Genomic DNA, 17,656 nt, shown 5'->3' with positions numbered 1-17,656 from the left:
GGGTAGGAAATTCAACCACGAAGCTGATGATCCATAGAGGCCCTGCAAATGAGACCAACCACAAGTAAATGAGTCCGTAATAAATCAAATTCATTATTATTATCATATTATTCATTACTATTAAATTCATTATTGTAGTAGTGAAGGAACCCAGATATATTTGATACATTTGAGAAAGGTCTACCAATCTGAGAAAGCGGCCTAAGATATAAAAAAAAAAAAAAAAAAGAAAAAGAAAAAGAAAAAAAATTAAAAAAGAAAGGTTGATCAATATTCGTTTAATTTGACACTCGTAGCATTTGACCTCACTATTTGACCCTTTTCTGAATTCCCCCTCAAGCTTATTCAGTTTTCTTTTACCTTGTAACACTCGAGAAAGTACGTTGTTATCAAGATGAAGATATGATCAAAACAAACAGTCGTGAAAGTTGAATTATTTATATTTTCTAAACGTTTAGTGACTAAATCAAAAAAAAGACGTCCATGACAAAAAGCGTTCACAATCTTGGGAATAGAGTTTTCAGCGCTCTGTCTTTTTTTATTTATTTTATTTATTTATTTTATTTTTATCTTTATTTTTATTTCTCCTTTAAAAAGGAAAATTATGCAATTAACAAAACTTACAAGCTTAACATAACATATGATAGTATCTTTAACCTCTCTTGGCGGGACTATTTTTAACTGGCTTTTCATATTAAACAACAAAATGTGTTCTTCCTATGAAGCGTGCTACCTTGCACGAGTACAATTTGACCAACGGCATGGCTATTTCAAAAACAAAAAAAAAAAAAAAAAAGGTCGAAGGGGCAACATTTGTTCATTGATTAATCCAAAATACAATGAAAAATAAAACAATAGATAAAAATGTTACAGTATGTATAAACCACACTAAAAATAAAGATGGAATATTCAGTGAAATGGATGGAAGGAACTGTGGAGTGATCCAGCTGAGTGATGAATTTTGTTTTAGCTAATCACAGGGCGTTTAGCTGTTTTGCGCCGTTCCTCATTCCCAGACTACAGTAACAACAGTCTATCACATACTGAGAAATTTAAAGTGCCTATCACCCTTCTGACAATATTCTCAGTACTGATTCTACATGGGGTAAGATGTTGAATAACCCGAAAAAATTACATAGTTTGAGTGCGGCTTCTTGAAGTTATGAAGGTTTTTCCATGTCATATGCTAATACTGTGATGTATGAGGAGTAATCATTTAATATACAAAACACTACTGGTACAGATAAATTCAATTTGAAATACGTCATGATTGTTTTGCCCATTGCTCTTATAGAAATGATTGCAAGCTAGTTTTCCCATAGAAGCCGGTGTTCCGAATTACGAGGAACAACAAATAACCATAAATGCCTCCTCATACGTCACAGCATTAGCATATGACATGGAAAAACCTTCATAACTTCAAGAAGCCGCACTCAAACTATGTAATTTTTTCGGGTTATTCAACATCTTACCCCATGTAGAATCAATACTGAGAATATTGTCAGAAGGGTGATAGGCACTTTAAGCAAAAGGGGGGTGACTACTCACCCCTTTTACCACCCCTGGATCCACCTCTGCAAGTGATATTGCACACGCACAACACACACATGCAAAACACACCCTACCCGGCCTTGGAAGGGATTACAAATGCATTGAAGAGATGAAATTATAATTGAAGACATTTGATTTTTTTTTTTCTCGTAAGAACTATCCGAGACTGGAACATTCTTCCTTCAAATATAGCTCTGATCCCTTCTATAGATAAGTTTTAGGATGAAATTGTAAAATATTTCCATTTTAGATATTATTTACTTATCTTTTAATTAGACAACAGGTGTCGAAGGCGCACTCAATTGCCTCCGGGTGATTGTCTCCGGCCGCAGCATACACCTTAATATTGGTGGGATGCTTCAGTCGGTTTGGTATGGTTTGGTGGGGTTTATAGTTTTTTTTATTACTATATATAGCTTATTATACAGTTGGTGTGATGCCTTAAGGCTTTACCGACTCAATAAAGATGATGAAGAGATTGAGCTAATGGCATAAAAAATATTTTGCATTTTTATAGCGTTTAGTAGGAAACAATAGGGGAGAAGGAATAAAGAAGAAAGAAGTGAATGAATGAAAGAATGAATGAATCAATGAACGAATGAACGAATGAACGAATGAACGACCGAATGAATGAACAAACAAATTAACGAACGAACAAATAAACAAATGAATGGACGAATGAGTGAACGAATGAGTGAAACTTTATGAATGAATAAATAAACGAAAGAGTGACTAATGTTAAGGGAAATGAAAATTAAAATATTTTTTTCCTTGATCATGTTAAGCATCAAGCCAATCCTCACTAAGTCAGCCTATATATCAATTCATCAATTTTGTGATATTGAAAAATATTCTCGAACGTAATATAATTTTATATAGATTTAGGGCGTTCATATTAACTCGTTCATTGTAATATAGCGGTTACGTTGACGATATCTGATTCTTCAAGGGTTTTCTTCAGGTTTTCAAGTTTCGTCCATCAAATTCTAATCCCATTTTACTAGATTATAATTGGATTCTTTGAGAGAAGAGCCACTTATTTTAACTTGTACTGAAGCCTTGATATTTATTTATTTATACTAACATGTAGTCGAACACGGAATCGGCCAATTATTCCAGTGATTCGTTCAATATAGCTTGTGATTTGTTATTTTTTTATCGCGTTTGTTCATCTCGTGTTATTTTATTTTATCCAACCGACAGTTTTATTATTTTGAATTGCAATATTTAATTTTAACGAATTACTGTCGGTTTAACACGACATGTCTCACTTATACTGGTGCACGATTTAGAAATTAGAATTAGTTAAAATTACAAACGCGTAGAAAAACTTATAACCGTGTCATACTTGAACGCGTGCTAACGGGTAAGTGTGTGATTTATTATTTCATTAGATGTGGTTGTCATCGTCTTCACTAGAAGGAAACGACCTGTAGCGAAAAGATGTTTCTTATAATGAGTCGAAGTACACGTTTAAACATGGCGACCTGACCGAGGGTTTATTGAAGCCACGATGTATGGCATGCTACTTGAAAGCATCCAGCATTACTTAAAAGAAATCTACGGTGAAGAGGTTTGGAATAAGATCCGTTCTTTAGCAGGTGTCGAGAATCGAGTTTTTGTCACGCATCATCGTTACAGTGATGATTTATTCCTCAAACTCGCTGATGGCGCTGTTGAAGTCGTCGGAAAACAAAACGGATGGAAGAAGAAGGATTTCATGAAATTTTTCGGAAACTGCTTCGTGAAATTTTTCTCCAATTATGGCTATGACCGCATTGTGCGAGTGACTGGAAGAAATCTTGGGGCTTTCTTAAACAGCATCGACAACATACACGAACAGATGAGGTTTGGGTACCCGAAAATGGAGTCTCCTAGTTTTTACTGTGAGGATGAAACGAGTTCAGGACTATCACTTCATTATTTATCAAAGCGGAAAGGATTTAAATACTATGTCATTGGCCAAATAGAACAAGTCGTTCGCGAGTTTTTCCCAATGGAAATTGAGATAACAGTAATTGGACATCAACAAACAGCGCACAACTCACATGTTATCTATCGTTTAAATTTCGACAACCAGTCATCGAAGCCTTTTATTCCTAAAGCACTGTCCCCTCCTGGGAAGACTATTCCCAAATGGCTCTCTCTGGATACTTTCTTCGAGATTTTCCCGTTTGGTTTTGTTATTTCTCGTAATATGAAGATAAGCATGGCGGGTTCGTATATTTTAACCATACTTGGAGACTCTGTACTTGGAATGGATGTATGTGAGGTGTTTGCTCTTAGAAGACCAAAGGTTGAATTCACATGGGAAAACGTAAGTGTGGGGACTGCATGATTTATTCAAAGTTATGAAGAATGATGTGGGCTGATATTTGTTTGTGATAGCCGAAGTGATTGAGATTGGGAGTGTCACGCTTGATAGATTAACTAAATTAAATAGACCTCTTTTAACCTGCGTAGCGGCCCAAAGGGAAGGGTATTGGGGACTGGGGAGAGGAAGAGGAGGGGGACTGGGGAGAGGAAGGAAGAAGAGGGAGGGCCTGCAATGAACCCCCTCCATTTTTCCTACCGCCCCCTAATTAATATACAAACTCTCAACCAATCAAATGAAAGAAACAAGGCATGTTTATTTTGATTTTGGGTTGCGCTTTATTTGAGGGATGCCAAACCTAAGATTATTTGATTTTACTTTGCCTTTATTTACTGCAGTTAACGTTATGGCTTGCTTTATACAATATGCAGTTTTCACAGTATTCATAACCAACCATTGAAAACCTTTTCGAAAATAGCTGCAATAGTTATTCGTAAGAAAGCTTTTTAAAAACCACATGAAACATTCACATTATATTAATGCTTGTCTATCTATGTTTTGAATATGTACCTATGGGTAATTTCCGACGGTAAAAACAAAAGAACATGTGAACAAAAGCATGAGTAAAGAGTAGATCATGCATGATGTACAAAATTTGTTTTGGCTTGGCATTTTCATTAAAAAATCAATATTTATCCTAATGTTGTTACAGCTGCAGAAAATTGATCTCTGCCGCTTAGCTCAAACACAGTAACCAAGGCGGTGTCTTCAAACAGCGGTTGGTTTGTGATATTAGGATTGAATTTCCGCTTTCTGAAATTGAGGAAAAGCGGTCACAGCAACACAAGGAATATTCTTTATTCTTGGGGTGCATGTTACGTCATAGACGCCATCTTGGTTGACGATAACGAAGCATTTCTGTTGGTTTGGGGTCATAGAATGATTGAATTTTGGTTGAGAAAACCTGTTCTGAAATTTAGGAAATGCGGTTGCCATACAAAGAATACAACGAATAGCTTTTATTCTTTGGGTGCATGTAACGTGATAGCCGCCATCTTGGTTGACGATAACGAAGCATTTCTGTTGGTTTGGGGTCATAGAATGATTGAATTTTGGTTGAGAAAACCTGTTCTGAAATTTAGGAAATGCGGTTGCCATACAAAGAATACAACGAATAGCTTTTATTCTTGGGGTGCATGTTACACCATAGCCACCATGTTGGTTGACAATAACAAAGCATTCCTCATTAACTTGTCTCGTTAATCCCAAATGGAAATGTTGTCACTCACTAAGATTAATAGAATCATAAATAAGATTCAAAGGGAAAATTTTGAAGATTGACTTAATTGTCATGGTTATGATGTTGAAAATGATGACAATGTTGGTGGTGGTGATGATGGTGATGATGGTGATGGTGGTGGTGATGGTGATGGTGATGGTGATGGTGATGCTGATGGTGATGGTGGTGGTGATGGTGATGGTGATGGTGATGGTGATGGTGGTGGTGATGATGATGATTGGGATATGATGATGATGTTGATGATGATGGGGATATGATGATGATGTAATGATGATGATGCTGATGGTGGTGATGATACCGTTGATGACGTTGATTATGATGATGTCGATGAGTAATTAAAGATAACAATGACATTAATGCTTATTATTATTTATATTTTATGGGGAAAATAAAATTGATAACTTATAACTGGGAAATTGTTTTCATATTTTACAGCTACAAAGGAATCCAGTCGTCTTCGAATTAATCTCCAAAATCCCAACCAAACCTGCATCATCAACAACTTTTTGCAAAGAATGTCAAAGCCCATCCTTAAAAGAATACCCCAAATGTACCTTCATGAAACCCAACTGTGACGTCATCGACAGTGGTTACCATAGTGATTATAAAGGTTCAACTTGTCGGACAAAAACTGCCACATTAAATGGTGTTAATGTGCACTGTAATGGTGTGAAGAAGTGGAATGGTTTTACAAGTGCCGGCACTGAGACGACAGACGACGAAAATCAAAACGAAGTTGGAAAAAGTTATGAAGGTTTGGCCAATAAGGACCTTGTAAAAACAAAAAATGGTTTTAATTGTTTGTTAAAATCGAATGATAAGACAGGATTGTGGAGAAGCAAGGCAAGATGGGATCTTCATACAGCAAGCAAGTCTAGTCTTGGATCATCAGATACAGAAGGTGACGAAACGAGCGCCAAACGACAGCGCAGTCTTCACCTCAAGGGAGAAATGAAGTATATCTCTTCCTGGGGGAAGGTGCTTTTTGTGTGTTCACCTTTGTAAGTACGTATACATCTCTTCCTGGGGGAAGGTGCTTTTTGTGTGTTCACCTTTGTAAGTACGTATACATCTCTTCCTGGGGGAAGGTGCTTTTTGTGTGTTCACCTTTGTAAGTACGTATACATCTCTTCCTGGGGGAAGGTGCTTTTTGTGTGTTCACCTTTGTAAGTACGTATACAATATTATTAATCTATTTCTTTAAATCCTATTTTTCCATTTCCCACTTCATTCATTCGTCCCCTTTCATATTTCATTTATTCTTAATTCTTTTAGTATTTCGCATGTCATTCTTCGTTACGTATTTCTTTATTAATAGAATGAATGGATGAAACCCTTATTTAAAAATAAATAAAGCCAGGGTTAGTCCCTTCAGAACTAATAAAAGGTCTGCTATCCATGGAAGCCCTGGCAATACAATTTATCCATCGTTTTACATGAGAAAGAATTCAATTCCCAAGCGCAAAGGAACTTTATCGTTTACCATCTAACCACAGGAAGTCCAAGCTGGATTATGGCTCCGGCACGTAATGGTGCAAAACCTCTATACTCGTCAAAGAACTTTTACATATAGTGTTGCCTGTTTTTTTCAGAATAAGTGACCTGGACGAGATGGTAGAGTTAGGTCTCTACATGAGTGACCTGGGTATTTATGACAGATCTCAAGAGATGGTGTTATCTGGTATCAAACCATTACCACAACTAGAGTATGCGCGTGATCAGGTAAAAGAATAATCTCCTTCACAATTCCCTGCGCCATCTTGAAAGGTAGCCGTGCCTTTGCATCGAAGCGAGAAGAACAGTGAGCTTGCAATGACAGAGACATCAGGGTGCATAATGGTTAAAGGTGTTAAAAAGTTCTCTATCATTGCAAGCTCACCGTTCGTGTAGCAATGGCGCAGGGAACTGCGAAAGGGACTAGCTATTACTCTAGAGAAGAATCGTATTATCAATTTTAAAAGAATAGTACTTACACCTATTTTTAAGAAGGTTGTCGGAACTAAAGAGGATAGCACTGACGGAGGGAGGGGGATAAAGTGTGCACCGCTGTTCAAGTTCTTTCTATCCTTTGTAGATCGAGCTTTCAAACCCTTAAAATGAAGCATGATAGAGACAGGGGAATAAAGTGCTCACTGCTCTTCGATTAAAAAGGAGCACTGATGGAGAGAGGGGAATAAAGCGCGCACCTCTCTTCGAGTTCTCTCTATCCCTGGTAGATCGAGCTTTGAATACCCTTAAAAAGGAGCACTGATAGAGAGAGGGAAATAAAGTGCGCACCTCTCTTCGAGTTCTCTCTATCCCTGGTAGATCGAGCTTTGAATACCCTTAAAAAGGAGCACTGATAGAGAGAGGAGAATAAAGTGCGCACCGCTCTTCAAATTCTTTCCATCCCTCTTGCTCTGCATAGCTAGATAATATAATATTGATTATCTTTATTTCTATAAAGCGCAAATGTTCATGTGCGCTGTTTACAAAAAGTGTATGTTAATGTCTTAATATATGTATTTCTACCTTCAGCTAATAGACAAAAGTGCAAAATTGGAAGAAAACTTAAGAAAACTTGAAGAGGAAAGACAACGAAGCGACGAACTTCTGTACAGTATGTTACCAAGACCTGTGGCAGATCGACTCAAAAATGGTGCAAAACCAATTAATACTTGCGAGGTAATAAAAACGATTTCTGGCGATCAGCTTGTGCGCAACTTACAGGTTTCCCCATTTCAGACCAGGTGTCATTCCCTAGAATATAATTTCTTTGTTTAACAGTTGCGCACGAGAAGAAACATGAAGATATATGAATATATATGGATACACTAGGCAATTCAAACAAAGGATCTTACTCTCAAGACCACGTGTCATTCCCTAGAGTATCATTTCTTTGTTTAACGGTTGCACATGAGAAGAAACATAAATATGGATACAACTGAAACAAAGAATCTTATTTTTAAAAGAATGACACGTGATCTGAAATATGAAAACGTCACGCATACTGAAGGGAAAAAACATTGTTTGTGACGCTTCAGGAGAATCATTAAGTAATATTTCAAAGCCGACAATGAGGACTGGACGGGATTTCAAGTCAAAGCAATTCTAACTGCGCGGACTTGAAATCCCGTCCAGTCCGATATTGGAGGCTTTGAAATGACTTCTCATCTCATTAATTATTCGACTTAGAGTAACTGGAACAAAATTAATTCAGTCCTGAATTAATTAACTAATTGCTTAGTCCTAGGACTGAATTAATTTTGGTCCAATTACTAGGACTGAATTAATTTTGTTCCTGCTACTCCAGACTGAATGCATTCCTTTCACAGCACTTTACCAGGTTTCAAGTAACATCATGTGACCCAAAAATAACCCATTGATTGGATGGTTTACTCATGAATTGTTAATGAGTATGAGAATGTGGTTTGAGAGTCAAAGAGTCTTTTTCTTATCATTTTGTTGTATTTTGTTTCAGTATTTTGAAAGTGTTACTGTCCTGTTTAGCTACCTGGATGGGTTTATCAAGCTGTGCTCTAGTGTGGATGCCATGGAAGTTGTCACTATTGTCAATAAGATGTTTATTACCTTTGATAACCTCAGCGAAAAGTATGATGTCTATAAAGTAAGTCCCCCAATATAAATTATGAAAACTCACAGAAAAACCTAACATACTGAATTCCAATTTTGTGAGTTAGCCGCCGTGCCTTGACTTTGATCAGTCAAGAATTTGTTTCAGGGTTCGATCTGTTAGTTAGCCATGCCCTGACTTACATCAGCCCAGAGGTTGTTTCAGGGTTCGACCTGTGAGTTAGCCATGCCCTGACTTACATCAGCCCAGAGGTTGTTTCAGGGTTCGACCTGTGAGTTAGCCGTTACCTGGCTTCGATAAGCCCAAAGGTCGTTTCAGGGCTCGATCAGTGAGTTATAACCGTGCAATCACTGGCTTTGATCAGCCCAGAGGTTGTTTCGGGGTTTGATCTGTGAGTTAGCCGTGACCTGACTTAGATCAACCCAGTGGTTGTTTCAGGGTGCGATCTGTGAGTTAGCCGTGCCATGACTTTCATTGTCCAGGAGTTTGTTTCAGGGTATCGATAAAATGTTTGAAGTTGCAATTGCTATCGTTTTAATTCGTACGCCGCGAACATAACTAACAATTTTATTCAACTGATATAGACTTAACAATTTGTTCTTTTATTCCAGTTTGAGACCCTAGGGGATGCTGTATACATGGCGGTCAGCGGGGCTCCTGTTAGGAAGGTGCGCCACGCAGAGCCTATGGCGGCTATGGCTTTAGCAATGATGGATTCGATGACGATGTTTCTTAAAGACATCACTAAACACACCTTAACGTTGTCAATCGGTACGTAATTATTCTAAGAGGAAGCTAGAAAAAAACCGTCCCTCTTTAAGAGTCAATAATCACTGGTTAAAGGAGTGCGTTACACTAATGTACTAACAAATCACTCGTGATTGTAAGCTGCACGGCTGCCAATAGCGCCAATTGTTGGTTTTCAGCCATTCCCAAGAAAATTAAATAACAAAAAAATGCATTGACAATTCTTTTGTTAAGTTCCTCCAACATGGCCGCCGTGAAAACCATCAATATGCAGCCCGTAAAGTCCTCCACTGGTCATAAATCTAAATCGCATTGAGACGATGTATAAATGCGCTATATAAGAACCTCCCAGTATTATTACATCCGCTACTCAACATTAAACATGGCTTTTTTGCTTGGTATTAATAATCAGCTGGTAAAAGTCTATGCATCTCATTATCTTCACCAAACACTGACCACTATGTGCTGTCAACCAGCCAAAAGAATTATATTGATAACTTATCTATATTTCTATATCTTCATGTGTTTCATAAGTGCTATGCGGTCCACATATTCTCATCTTTGCATCACAATTACCGCTACCTAACATCTATTTCACCCCGGCTCAGTCTGACCTCTAGCCCAGCTGGTAGAGCATCGGTAGTACAATTCCGAAGGTCGTGGGTTCGATTCGAGGTCGGAAATTAATTTTTCCGAATATAATTCCAAGGGCTTTCGCCCGGAATAACCTCGTTCCTAAGCACTATAACTTATCTATATTTCTATATCCTCATTTATTTCATAAGTGCTATGCGGTCTACATATTCTCATCTATATTGATAACTTGTGATTCAGCTGACGAACCTAGGCAAAACAATTTCATGCAGTTACAACCTCTCCTTTCGGTAAAGAAATATCGCGGAGCAAACACAAAAACAGTTGCGTGCAGGCGTTGTTACGAAAAAAGTAAATATCGTGCGCATTTATTTTATGTATTTTATTTAAATCTTTATTTTACGAGGGTAAAATAATTAACCTCTAAGCTATCTAACTTATTACCCTCGAAAATATAATTATTTTGATTGCGAAAAGAGAATACTGAAAAAACACAAACTAATTTTATTTCATTCTTTATTTTACGAGGGTAAGATAATTAACCTCTCAGCTATCTAACTTATTGCCCTCGAAAATATAATTATTTTGATTACGAAAAGAGAATATTGAAAAAACACAAAATAATGTTCACCGAGAGTTGAGTGGCGAGTACACTGAATAAGCCAATAGGGCGGCCAATCGTGATTCAAGAAAGATGACGATAGTAGACCTGTTGGAGTCGTAATTAGTTTCTTCAAATTACAGGTTTCAAGTGTCTGATATGCCCATAATCGTGCTTCAAGAGAGATGACGATAGTAGACCTGTTGGAGTCGTAATTAGTTTCTTCGAATTACAGGTTTCAAGTGTCTGATATGCCCATAAATCAATTCTTGCAAACCTCCCCCTCAATCATCTAATGGTCCATCCCTTATTAAGCCAAGTGGTTTGCGGTTTACCAAGTTCAAAGCATTAGTCATAAAAAACACATGCGGTTTGCTTTTCGGTACGAAGGATTATATTCATTGGAAATACCAATCGATGGAAAAGTTAACCTTGAGATCCCCCGGGTATGCGCATATCCCTTAGAGCATTGGTCACAAAAGACACATGCGGTTTGCCTTTCGGTACGAAGAATTATATTTATTGGAAATACTAATCGATGGGAAAGTTAACCTTGAGATCCCCCGGGTATGCGCATATCCCTTAGAGCATTGGTCACAAAAGACACATGCGGTTTGCCTTTCGGTACGAAGAATTATATTTATTGGAAATACTAATCGATGGGAAAGTTAACCTTGAGATCCCCCGGGTATGCGCATATACAGCGCAATCCCTTAGAGGCGTTCTGTGATGAGCCCACGTTGTTTTTAGTTTCGAAAATTAAGAAAATAACGATAATAAAATAACATGAATAATTCCTGTCAGGAATGAGATCGAAATTAATTTTTTAAAAACTGTTTCTTTCCGTTCAGGCATGCATTCTGGCTCAACAGCCGCTGGAATAGTAGGACAGAAGATGCCACAATATTGTTTATTCGGAGATACTGTAAACATCGCTGCAAGACTACGAACAACATCCTTGGTAATTAATATAGCACGTGATCAAGTCACGTGATAGATACTTTGTTCAAATATCTGTCTGATTACTGAGTAAGATTTCCCCTTATTTCCAAGTCAGAGAGCGGAGAGAGAGAGAGAGAGAGAGAGAGAGAGGGGGGGGGGGGGGGGGGGGTGGGGGATTCATTTATTATTCAAAAAGCCACAGTTTTAAGTGACTGCTTTTTCTGCGTCACAATTCTTGGGTACACGTGACGTCATAGTCTCCAAGTGACTTTTACAAAATCTTACCTTTTTTAATTTCTTGTAATATTTAAGAAAAAGTCTTATAGAACATCAATTTTGATTTGAACGAATACATTCTCGTGCAAATATATGTAACGGCTAACACAATGTCCAAAACACTGTATTGAATGCGTGTTGTGGTTTATTATCTGCACCAAAACGCTAATAAAATTTTGAAAACGTTAATAAACCCACGCAAACATATTCATGATTGTCAAATTCAATGCTAAATTTCTTAATGAAAGTTCCATCGCACTCTTGAGACTCCGTTCGCCTTATTGTATGCCTGTTCGCTCTAACGACAATGCTTTTTTGCTTCAATGAATATTCCTTTGCGGTTAATGAACAGCAAAAGGTGTATTACATGACTATCTCAGGGCCCAGTTGTTCAAAGCCCGATTAGTGCTAATCCTGGGTTAACTCTTAATAAGACCTATAGAGTTAATCCTGGATTAGCGCTAATCCAGCTTTGAACAACCCGGCCCAGTACTAGAAACTTTTTCACGTTCTGACAAAAATCACTAGCTCAGAAACCAAATTTCCAAGCAGATTTATTAATTTAGTTCAGTTTTCAGCCGATGAGAATTCACATCAGTGATAGCTGCGACGCCTGTCTCAAGGGCACAGAATTTCAGACAGAGTTTCGGGGATACATACCCTTAAAGGTTAGTACTGAAAGCTGCAGTGCGGAAAACACCTAAAATTGCGTCACCTCAGATTGAAACCCTGAAACAACCTCTGGGCTGATCTAAGTGAAGGCAAAGCTAACTCACAGATCGAACCTTAAAACAATCTGTGGGCTGTGCGATCGAACCCTGAAACAACCACTAGGCTGATCAAAGTCAGGCATCCCCGGGGGGCACGGTTAACTCACAGATCAACGTGTAATTTAGCTTGATAGGTTTTGTGTAGGGAGGAAAACCGAAGAAACCGCAGAAAATCCCTCTAATCAAGGGAGAGAAATATGTCGAATTCTACTCATACATGATGCAAGTCCAGTCCAATCCTAACTATATTTACGTTGATTCGTAGGGACTCAAGGAAGAAATGAAAACCCATTGGTTAATAGGAAGGAAAGATGAGATATTAAAGGAACAGAGAAGCTAACGTATGACTAAATTGAGTGAATCTCGACAGCACTGCGAGTGGTGTAGCTGCGAATAAATGGTAGATCTTGACGAAAAACCTCGAGCAGGGTGGTGAAATACCTCCCTGAATCGAAGAGTAATCTTAATTTGTACAATTGAGAACTTTTTTAAACATTCAATGTTTTTGTATACCGGAAGAGCAATGGGTAAATGGGCTTTCAAATTTGTGAATTCTAGCGACAAAGCCAGGAAGCTTTGGGTTGGATTTTCCGAGATGAAAGGAGGCGATAGTTGATTGGATCCTTGAAGGAGCTAAAGTTTGAGTGGGCAAGAACACTCTTTCTCAAATAATAATCCTATTTCGTCTTTTGTATTCAAATCTTTTTAACCAAGAATATGATTTTATATTTTGGACTTCGCTGGTTTTACTTGAGAAAATATCCAAAGCGCAAAAGAAATGATTTCTAAGCATGAAAACAATATGGCAGCGATAAAATTTTAGTCAACAAAAAAAACAAAAAAAAAACAAAACAAACAAAACAACAAAACAAAAAAAAACAAAAAAAAAAACAACAAAAAAAAAAACAAAACAAAACAAAAAACAAAAACAAAAACAAAAAACAAAAAAAAAAACAACACACAAACCAATAACAAAAATTTAGTATTTCTGGGGGAAAACCAAAACTTTTATTACTCAGATATTTACAAAATTGATGTATACATCATGCCTTCTTAATGTATGATGCGTTATTGATGTATATACCGTATTGATGTATATACCTACATATTTATTTTTCAACTCTCGCTTTCTGAGTCCAGATACTGGCCTCAATAGGAAAAATAGATGCGTTACTGATAATATAGAGCGTTTTCACGTGACCTCACAGCGGCATTATGGGGTACCAAAACAATACATTTTCTATCCTCCGGGAATTGAACTCTATTTTTATGCAAATACTGTGCAGAAAGTTTCTATTGTTTATGGTTGTCTTCTGACGTGAGTGAAAACGCTCTGTATGATAATTTGAAAAAAAAACTAAATGCCATAGTTCTGTTGGAAGCCAAATTGTATATTTGAAGCTAAATCGTTTTTCATTTTTTCATTTTTTTTCCATTTTTCATTTTCATTTTTTTAATTTCATTTTTTCCCTCTTTTTGTTTTTAAAAATTTTGGTTTGTTTCTTGTTTGTTGTTCGCTTCTTAAAAGTGTCTTGAATGCGAGGTTAATGACATGGAAATACAAAAGAATTGCCACACACACATTCCATCGAGAAAAAGAGGGATTTCTTTTTTATTTCCATGTTAGCCTCGTATCTACGATACTTTTGAGTAGGGTCCATTGTTTTTTTCTTTTTTTTTTTTTTTTTTTTTTTCTTTATTTTCTTTTCTTTTCTTTTTTTCTTTCTTTCTTTCTTTTTCTTTTCTTTTTCTTTTTCTTCTTTTTTTTTCTTTTTTTTTCTTTTTTTTTCTTTTTTTCTTTTTTTCTTTTTTTTTTCTTTTTTTCTTTATTTTTTCTTTATTTTTTCTTTTTTCTTTTTGTTTTTTCCTTCTTTTCTCTCTGTGTCTCCTATTATTCTTCATTCCTGATTATTCTAACTTTCCGTGTATTATCATTTATTTATTTGTTTACAGGTTTATGCGGTTTCTTTAGCTATTCGTTATTTATTTTAGGCAGGTTTGAGGAAAATGTTTTTGAGCAAATTCTCTACAATAAATTTAGTTTCTAGAAGCCGGAGAAAGCATTGCTTTGTAATGTAAATATGTAGTTGGCTTTCAAAGAAACTGTTATCCTAACTATCCTGTTATCCTGTTATTGCGGAACAACGACCATTAACCCAAACGTCTTCAAGCATGACTATTCTTGGCCAACATTTCAAATATCTTTCCATGCAGTTGCATTGAAGACACTCGAATTTAACCCGGTGAACACTTCGAGTTTTTTGTCACTTCTTTTGTTGAAAATGCATCATTGTAAATCATCCATTGAGCCAATCGATTGGAAAAAGTTTTATTTTGATCACTCGGTGTATTTCAACTCAGTGCTTAATTTTAGAGGTTTTGAAACAGAAAGTTCAGGAAATCAGTAATCTTGAATCTCTAAAAATTTCGAAGTGTTCATGATTCGAGTGTCCACATTAAAACGATCTGAACAGAACGAAAACTAGCATCGGTTCGTAAACAAACAAATTAGTTCAGGGCAGTCTACGGGGTTTGTCTTATTAGTTAAAGACAATTATGTATTACCTCATAGAAAGTAAGCTTACATTTGAACAAAGAAACCCTAGGAGTTACTCTTGGTTGATTAACGATAGCTATAATGCTGGTCTAAGCGATCAACATGGGACTTACACGTGGTCACGTGGCCCTAACAATTAAGGACAGCACAGCACGGGAAAATACAGTGAGTTAAGAAGAAAGAACCTGGCGTTATTATCAGGTGTTTCGCTATCAATCTTTTCTTAGTTATGATCTTTCGCGCGTGTTCCAAAACCATCCAGAGAATTAGGCTATCCTTTGTGATCCATTACGACACTTATGACTCATTTATGATTCACTGATTTTGGATTTCTCTCCGCTCTCTCTCTCTCTTGACCATCTGTAAAATATCGGCAGACGTATAATATTATTTTGGCAACAGAAGACACACACGTTCACTTGAAGATCATATCCACACAAACATTCAAACCGGCTTTTTTTAGTTCAAATTGAGCTTTACACCAATTTTTACACTACTAGACTCAGTGCCAATAATAACAGTTCTATTACAGGAACATCATATTTTTGGCACTTCCAACTTTCCTCTAATATTAATTTCACATTCTGACACGAAACGCAAAAATATCAATATTCACGTTACCGCATTATTCAACAATTCATTTACAATTTGCAATTGTTTTGTTTAACTCCAGGTGTTCGAGGGTTTTTTTCGAGTACTTCGGATTTCCTCCCTCCACAAAGCTAACCAGTGAATTCTAAATTACGGTCAGCGCCGTACCCTTGACATTTCAGGTCAACTCCGAGCCGTTATTATTTCCAGCATTTCACTGATGCCGAATTATAGTTTCCATATATAAATTACTTGTCAATGGCAAAGTTTGCTCACATAAGACTGTTTATGAGTTCAAATCAACGCCTTATTCAGTAATTATCTACAATTAATCATTTGGGAAAAGCAATTTATACCTGTCATTAAAAAAAAAAAGGTTTTACATCTCTCCACCCTATTTTTTTTGTTTTTACAATTTGCGACGTGCGATATATTTCCGTTTAGGATTTTAATTTAAGGTGTAAGTTGTTGTCGTTAACATCTGTGGATATTTTTATTCCCAAAACATATGTTTATAGTTTAGGACTTGACTGAATGTTTAAGTTGGGGGATGAAAGTAAAATAATGAATAATGAATAGCGGTTTAGAAATATACGTAACTTTGGATTCGCGGGCTCGGTGTTGCTTTTAAGTAGATATTTTCTCCGGTTTCTTCATATTGGAATCCAGTGGAAGAAGAGCCACTCTGTGGATCCCCTGTTAATTTTCATTTATTTTATTTATATTTATTATTATTATTATTATTATTATTATTATTATTATTATTATTATTATTATTATTATTATTATTATTATTATTATTTCAATGTGTAACAAACTTGCCATTTGCTGCAAACCGAAAGAGAGTTTTTTAATTACACTTGTTCGACTTGTATGTTTGCTTTTTATCAGATATCATTGTTAAGGATCCACGTTGTCAGGTTCTAGGACTAGACAGCAGATGGCTCACAAAGGCTTTAATCTCCTGATGTTTACGATTTGAAAGCGTTGTTCTAGAAAATCACGGAACGAACAATTTAGACTTCAATTTAAACTTGGTCAATGTTTTGCCATTTTTTGTAAGAAGAAACAGAAAGAGTGAACGTATCAGTTTTAATCGATATTGTATTGGATCTCAATTATCCTGTTTTGCTGGAAGGCGATCGCGAATTTCCTCAGCTCTTCTGAATCAGTCTTTTTGTCCAAAAAATGTAATTTAGATAAGATAGACAAAAGATAGAAAGAGAAAGAAGAAAAGAAATCAAAAGACTTCAATTAGACTTTAATTTAAAGTGTGTGTGTGTGTGTGGTTTTTTTTTACGAGACAGAAAGCTAGTTAACATATCGGTTTTAGTCCCACCTATTGGATTGGGTTTCAGTTATCGCTGGAGGTGAATTTCTTGAACTCTTAATGTAATTTAGATAAAATAGACAAAAGATAGAAGAAAAGAGATCGAGAGACAAATTAAAAACCGTGTCCTGCGAATTTCAAAGACTTCAGTTCAAATCATTAACAGAATCAACACGTACAACAATTCATAACTTACCATAGACGCTTGCTGGGCGATATGATCTGGTGAGCACGGGAGGCCTATGAAAGCGATGCTAATGCGCTGTCACCTCCCGAGCTCGGTGTACACATTGCCTGTTGGTTCTCTTCTGTGTTCTCCGGGTTCTCCGGTTTTCCTCCCTCCTTAAAAATTAACTACTATAAAATTCCAATTTGATCTTTGGGCTTCGACCTAGCATAGTTCTTACTAAGTCACCGTTTGTGACTGTTACGCGCTGTGATATCATAGCCAAAGCTGGTAGATTAACATGCTCGATATGTAAAAAACAGTCTTACCATTTATTTCAGTT

General features: G+C 36.5%; 1 protein-coding gene across 1 annotated transcript; it reads left to right on the top strand.

The window, feature by feature from the left end:
* Nucleotides 1-2,953: 2,953 nt before the first annotated feature.
* On the top strand, nt 2,954-13,401 carry LOC116290240 (soluble guanylate cyclase 88E). The gene is made up of 9 exons (XM_031697249.1): nt 2,954-3,868; nt 5,601-6,166; nt 6,758-6,887; nt 7,683-7,829; nt 8,626-8,772; nt 9,351-9,510; nt 11,533-11,642; nt 12,478-12,567; nt 12,935-13,401. The coding sequence occupies exons 1-9, from the start codon at nt 3,065-3,067 to the stop codon at nt 13,007-13,009; spliced, it is 2,229 nt and encodes a 742-aa protein (XP_031553109.1). The 5' UTR covers nt 2,954-3,064; the 3' UTR covers nt 13,010-13,401.
* The last annotated feature ends 4,255 nt before the right edge of the window (nt 13,402-17,656 follow it).

Source organism: Actinia tenebrosa, unplaced genomic scaffold (assembly GCF_029948245.1).
Source record: "Actinia tenebrosa isolate PJP-AT-01 unplaced genomic scaffold, QUT_ActTen_1.0 PGA_scaffold7__59_contigs__length_16204524, whole genome shotgun sequence".
In the NCBI taxonomy this organism is placed as follows: domain Eukaryota; kingdom Metazoa; phylum Cnidaria; class Anthozoa; order Actiniaria; family Actiniidae; genus Actinia; species Actinia tenebrosa.
This window is presented reverse-complemented; position numbering and strand designations above follow the sequence as displayed.

Coding starts and splice junctions, on each gene's coding strand:
- LOC116290240 (XM_031697249.1), top strand. CDS start 3,065: ATGTATGGCATGCTACTTGAAAGCATCCAGCATTACTTAAAAGAAATC. Junction 8,773..9,350: donor AAAAGTATGATGTCTATAAA/GTAAGTCCCCCA, acceptor CTTTTATTCCAG/TTTGAGACCCTAGGGGATGC. Junction 11,643..12,477: donor GACTACGAACAACATCCTTG/GTAATTAATATA, acceptor TTCAGTTTTCAG/CCGATGAGAATTCACATCAG.